Source organism: Bombus impatiens, unplaced genomic scaffold, assembly GCF_000188095.3.
Source record: "Bombus impatiens unplaced genomic scaffold, BIMP_2.2 scf_0640, whole genome shotgun sequence".
In the NCBI taxonomy this organism is placed as follows: Eukaryota; Metazoa; Arthropoda; class Insecta; order Hymenoptera; family Apidae; genus Bombus; species Bombus impatiens.
In genome coordinates this window covers 2,618,151-2,624,881 of record NT_177059.1, presented here as the reverse complement: position 1 = coordinate 2,624,881, position 6,731 = coordinate 2,618,151, and the positions used below count along the sequence as shown (strand labels likewise).

Genomic DNA, 6,731 nt, shown 5'->3' with positions numbered 1-6,731 from the left:
CATATTATATATTATATACTCTAATCCATTTAAAATGAATATCCAAGATCTGATACTATTAAAACACTGTTTGCATTATCCTCAACCACGATGTACGTGCATCATCAGTGTATATAGCTTTATATGTACTAGTATAATAAGGCCAAACAGCCATTGTTTGAAGATTCGCGAAGAAAAATGTCGTGGGGTCTCGTAGTGTTTTGACAGATTTACAATCACGCAGAATATTTCAATCCGTTTACAAGCTCTCGGCTCGACCTTTCCGCTCAGCTATTAAAGTTCTTACTTTTATCTAAAGATCTTACTACGGAAACTAAAGTGTTTGTTAATTGCATTATGTCAGCAATAGATGATTCAACAATAAATTTCTTAGGAAGGGGAGCATGCAGATTTTGCATATATACTGTGACAGCCGACTATACAAAGATCATTTTATCAACATAGATTGCAAACTGCGGACAGATTTTCTCCTTTCGCGGCAATGTGAATTGGATACCTACTATTACATTATAGTGCTTGTGATAATTGAAGTATTCGTTTGAGAGTGGTACGTACTGTATACTTCACTGTAAAATATACGGCAGAATTAAACTATTTGTTCTAATTTTCTATTATTTACTGACAATTTTCGTTCTTTTTTTTTTTGTAAATTAAATTCAAATGTAACGCAACTCTGATTCATGATGTTATGTATACTGTAATTTCTTACCTTTTCCTTTCTTTCCTGAATAATTTACTCAGTTTAATCGAACAATATTTTCTTAATTACACTGAAATTTGATTATTTAGTAATAGGCATATACGTGGAAAAGAAAGCAGATTGCATCAAATCCGAACGATCATAGAGATCAATCATTAGACTTACACTGAAATGATTCTTTTTGAAAAAATAATTTACATTTACCTTGTAAATATGCCTCCATTTGAATAAATTATGTCTTTTCTAACGCTGCGTTTATTCAACATCCCAAGAAGTTATTAACTGATCGAATAAATAGATAATTGCGTTCAGGGAAATAGCAGGATTATACCAGTGTATTATGTCTCTTTGATAAAAACATCAGAAAAAACGTGACCATAATACATTAATAGTTGATAAAATAAATTTTGTCGTAACTCCAATAATTTTCAAAATTCCTAAATAAAAGAGCGGAAGATTTCAAAAGGATTTCCATCAATGATCTTATTAAACCAGAGACTAACAACATATTAGATTAATCATATACTAACAGACCTGCAGATAACACTATACAATTGTAAGAACGAAATTAAACGTAAACAAAGATTTCTTTCGCACATATTAAATAGAATATTACAGCGAGTGCTATACTTGAGATATTTATATACTCTGTGCATTTTATACACTTTCATGCTTTTCAACTTCCCATGAATGCATGCATGAAAATCTGTAGTTCATGAACGATTAATAAATACTTATTAGTATTTTTTTTATGAGTATTATTTTTTTATGAGTATTATTTTTTGACACTAACAACATGTCTTTTATCTGTCAGATTCATAGAAAATGGCTTTGTTAACGCCATACTGGGGACTGGATGGCATCCTCATCCTATCGTCCCTAATGGTTTGCGCTTATCTGTTCGTGACTCGGAAATTCAACTACTGGTCGAAACGAGGCGTGAAAGAGCTTGCACCCACGCCCTTCGTAGGCAACTTCATGGACTGTATTCTGTCAAGAACATCAGCCTCAGAATTTGTCAGGGACCTATACAATTACGGCGAAGGTTTACCTTTCTTGGGATTCTACATCTTCGACAAACCTTACCTCTTAGTTCGCGATCCAGAACTCGTGAAGCACGTCCTAGTGAGGGACTTCAACTATTTCGCTGATAGATACGCGACTGCAGATGAGAAAAATGATCGTCTTGGATATGCAAATGTGTTCATGATGAAAAATCCAGAATGGAAATCTCTCAGAACAAAATTAACACCGATTTTTACCTCGGGCAAGTTGAAGAAAATGTTCGAGTTAATGTCGGTAGTCGCTGACGATCTTGGAAAGCATCTCGATTCGTTGCATTTGGAGGGTAAGCCGCATTTCATGAGAAACTGTTGTTAGTTCGATATATATTTTTAAAACAATAATTCTTGTTTATTAGAAATATTTAACAAAATTAAAAGTCAATGCTCTATGGTGCGATGGACTTCAAATTTTACAATTATTGCGTCTTGATTAAAAACACAACAGCGCCAGACACACGATAAGAAATCTGATATCTGTTTCAGGCGAAGGAAAAGTAATCGAGTTCAAGGATATTTGCGCGAATTTTACCACCGATATGATCGGTAGCACTGCGTTTGGCTTAAAAGTAGATTCGTTGGAGAATCCAAAAGCACCGTTTCGTGAATATGGCAGGAAGATCTTCGATTATGATTTCTATCGTAACATGGAATTCCTTACTATATTCTTTTTTCCTGGATTAGTCAAGTACCTTAAACCGAAGTTCTTTGGAAAAAAAGCGACTAACTTCCTCCGATCTCTTTTCTGGGATGTGATTGAACAGCGAATCAGTTCGGGTCAAAAGAGGAATGATCTCATCGATTTGCTGATCGAGATGAGGGAGAAATACAGGAACGACGAAAGTCTGAAGGATTACAGTATGTATTTGCTGCAATATTTTACTAATTTCTATTAATGAAATTATTTATTTATCATCAAAAATCAGAAATTTCGAACAACATGCTCTATGAATTATGATTTCATTCATATCCTTATTTCGTGAACCCCCAAGTGAAACAGACGCAAAATAACGCGACTACTTCTTCCAATTATAATTATATTCATGTTACAAATTGAGAATTACGCCCAGATATCTATATTTGCTAATTTCCTTTCAAGTTAATTACCAATTGTACTAAATATATTAGATCGTTTTGTTGAATTTTTGCGTATGATTAATTTGCATGTTTCAGAATTCGAGGGTGACGATTTAGTATCACAAGCAGCCATATTTTTTACTGGTGGTTTCGAAACATCTTCTAGTACCATGTCTTTCACACTGCACGAACTTGCAATGAACCCAGATGTACAGAAGACACTTAGGGCAGAGATTCGCGATGCTCTGGCGAAAACTGATGGCAAAATCACATACGATATGGTACGGTAACTACAAAGATATTAACTTAGAAACACGTGAGAGAAAAATGAATAGCATGTGAGGAATGTTATAACGTAATTGTAATCATAATGGTAAATATCATTTTTTCACAGGTTATGACGTTACCATATCTCGATATGGTTATTTCGGAAACTCTTCGTAAATATCCACCTCTAGCATTCTTGGATCGAGTCACTCTTGCCGATTACAAAATGCCTAATTCCGATCTGGTGCTAGAGAAAGGTACCCCAATATTCATTTCGATGATGGGTTCGCACTACGATCCGCGGTATTTTCCAAATCCGGAGAAATACGATCCACTCCGATTTACCGAGGAAGCCAAAAATGCCAGGCCAAATTTCGTCTACTTTCCCTTTGGTGAGGGGCCCCACGTCTGCATTGGTTAGTAAAATTTTTCAAAATATGTTCCAATATCATTAACGTTAGAACTATCGATGGCATAAGTATGAAAATAGTGTTAAATGAATCGAAATGAAATACATATATATGTAGAAACTTATACATTTAGGACATAGGTACATAAATGTCGTGATCAGCATTCGTTTTTTTGAACAGTTCCCATATTATTAATGATAAGGTATTTATTCTTTTGCGTAATACGTAAAAACGTAAACGCAATGTGTGGAGATCTTATTTACACATTATTTACACATTTTACGGTAGTCACGTGACTTTATGACTTTTATCAGTAGATAATTATATAGTTACAAATATCTTTCATTCCACTTGTGAACGATCTTTACACGTACACTTTGCACGTGCAATCTTTACACTTTCAAACATTAGAATGTTTGAATGACTTGTTGGTTCATTGCCTATTGAATGAAAGATGATATTCTAGGAAACAAGGCTGGATTTGACATCTAAATTATGCATATTTTTTAGTACACATATGTATCTCTTTTGTGTAATAGTTGTTTATCATGTAGAATATACTTATTGGCATATGATATTTTTGCACAGATAAGATAGAAGTTTTTGCGCCGAAGACATTTTTGCATATGCATTTGTTGGAAATTAGCATATTGAATGTTAAATTTCGAATATCATATCTATGAATGCAATTTGTGAATATCTATTTGTTATATATTCATATATGTTGGAAAACTTTGTAATTGGATATTTCCATAATTTTTGATACAAATTAAGATTCCTGACTTTTTAATGATTTTAATGATTTAATCTTACTAATGTCAGGTACTTTAATTATAATTGATTACAAAATTATCTGTTGACTTGTAAAATTTATTCGTAAAATATGACTGCTTTTATTACTACACTTTTTATCATTATGCAAGGGAATAATACCGATATATTGCAGTCTGTAATTATTCAGTTATGCGAAAGGTCGTGGTTTGTAATATTTGATAGTAGATGGATGATGAAATTACTTTAGACACGTATACTCGATGACATGCGAGAATATACTAGATAATTTTTTTGTGCGTAATTCGGGATAATAAAGAAAAAACTTTCTGTTTTGATACCACGATATAAAAAGACTCGTTCTTAATTAAAAATACTTAATACTTAATTAAAAATTCATTCTCTTACAAATAATGTAGAAAATTTGCACGTACATATAGAAAACATGTATTAAACAATTATAAAAGGTGCATTATTATATACGAACCTATCTATTAAGGAATCTGCACCTCTTTGCTTTCAAATCTCTTTTGACTCGAGAACGTGCATACGGTAAAATTAAACATCACCGGTTATATGCTGAGGTGAGTTGCAATTATAGAGGATGACTAGAAAATTTGAAAACGGGAGAATACAATGTAAGAGAAGTTTATCTCCTTTGCTTACGACTACTTGAGAAGGAACTGACTGAACGTGAATAAATATTTAATAACACATTATACTGCATTATCCACTAGACATAATAATTGGATACAGTTTACCACATTCTGCGATCAGATAAATTGATACAGTTTATGATTATTAGACAAATGGAATTCTACTGTGGCACACACTCCCAAATAGATGACTGTTACTATGTTTCTACTCGTGTTACAGGCATTATAAGAAAGATACGAGTACCAACTTGCATCTTTGAACATTCTGCTGGCTGTCACTTTTAATCTTACTCTTAATAATTTCTCTCTTTCACTCCTCGTTTCAGGTATGCGATTGGGACTCATGCAATCCAAACTTGGAGTCATACAAGTATTGAAGGACTACGAAGTTTCGCCTTGTGAAAAAACCAAAACTCCGGTGGTTCTAGATCCTAAAGCACTCACCACGACAGCTTTAGGAGGATTATATCTCAACATTACAAAGAGTACCACTGCTGCTGGTTAAACGAAGTTAAAGCTTTATGAATCGCATTGTGCATTCCAATCTTCTGCTTTGCTTGTGATAATTTATATATATTTTACTATTGGCGAAGCTCAACGAATGTCATAGCGATTTCATTCTCGGGAGAAATGAATATTTAGATGTCAAACATAATTTAAAATCGTAATCTTAAATACTTGAAAATTGTGATTTCAAATATGTGAAAATAACGAAACTGATTTAGTATTAAATAATATTAAATAATCCGAAATCCTGTTTCTGTAGATTTTTTGTATTGTGATGGGAAGGAAGCATATTGCATGCAGAGGAAATAGAGTTCTCTATCACTTACGTTGTCACGTATACGTATTTGATTAATTCAATTATTTTCACGTACAAACCAAAATAATCGGCCCGTAGGCTGCCACGTGTCCAGTGCATCACGGCTAATTAATTTACAATAAGATCTGCCAAACCCAAACCCAATATATCAATGCTATTCATTTTAGATTCAATTGTATCAGAATTTTCTTGCAGCCTCGTATATGCAATTGTGCAACGGTGCTTTAAGTTTATCCGACTCTTGTTTTAAGCAAAAAATAAAAGAATTAGCAAGTAATTTCGGCGCATACGTACAACTATAAGTAGATTTCACCTAAGTGATGACATTTTATTGTAAACGTCCTGATAACTAACCGAGACCGCCAATTATATATACAGAAAAAAGTTGTTCGAAATGTTGATATCAATAACATATTTAAAAATCGCCGAAGGCGGAGATTAGGCACTTTTTTTGCTCTGGCTGTTCTATTAGAAATTTTTATGTAATAAAAAATAATTTTGTAACGATTCCTTCAGGATGAAAGACCTGATTGACTAAGGAGAGAAACAAGTTTCGCCCATGTGACTTTTGTAGTATACAATTTTATGTAGATTATTAACAGTTACGTTCAAAATATTCATACGTTAGAAAGAAACTTAATAGTACGTATATATTTTCTAGCCTATTACAAAACTTTAGTTTCCTATGCAATTTTTACATCGTACCATTTTATGTAGGACTTTACAAAAATTGTATAATATTCAGAATTTTGGCGCCGTGGAAGGGAATTGTGTAACGTGTCTTGTAATGTGTGAAAACTAATCAGTGAATTGGTTATAACTGAGTTATTAATGGAACACATTAAACACGACTGATATCATTGAAAATATATGAAAGATGTATACGTGGAAAGTTTAATCTCAATTTGCAACATCATATAAAAGTCATGTGGCGACATCACTTTTATGACAAAATAATCCTAGGCG

General features: G+C 33.0%; 1 protein-coding gene across 1 annotated transcript; it reads left to right on the top strand.

The window, feature by feature from the left end:
• The first annotated feature begins 417 nt into the window (after positions 1-417).
• Positions 418-5,813, top strand: LOC100744499 (cytochrome P450 6k1). The gene is made up of 6 exons (XM_003491873.4): positions 418-547; positions 1,515-2,048; positions 2,248-2,619; positions 2,935-3,119; positions 3,233-3,521; positions 5,269-5,813. The coding sequence occupies exons 2-6, from the start codon at positions 1,526-1,528 to the stop codon at positions 5,445-5,447; spliced, it is 1,548 nt and encodes a 515-aa protein (XP_003491921.1). The 5' UTR covers positions 418-547; positions 1,515-1,525; the 3' UTR covers positions 5,448-5,813.
• The last annotated feature ends 918 nt before the right edge of the window (positions 5,814-6,731 follow it).

Bases quoted from the DNA above. Each gene is read 5' to 3' on its own strand.
- LOC100744499 (XM_003491873.4), top strand. From the start codon at position 1,526: ATGGCTTTGTTAACGCCATACTGGGGACTGGATGGCATCCTCATCCTA. The intron at 2,620-2,934 runs GTATGTATTTGC...TGCATGTTTCAG, and splicing joins CGAAAGTCTGAAGGATTACA to AATTCGAGGGTGACGATTTA. The intron at 3,522-5,268 runs GTTAGTAAAATT...TCCTCGTTTCAG, and splicing joins GGGGCCCCACGTCTGCATTG to GTATGCGATTGGGACTCATG.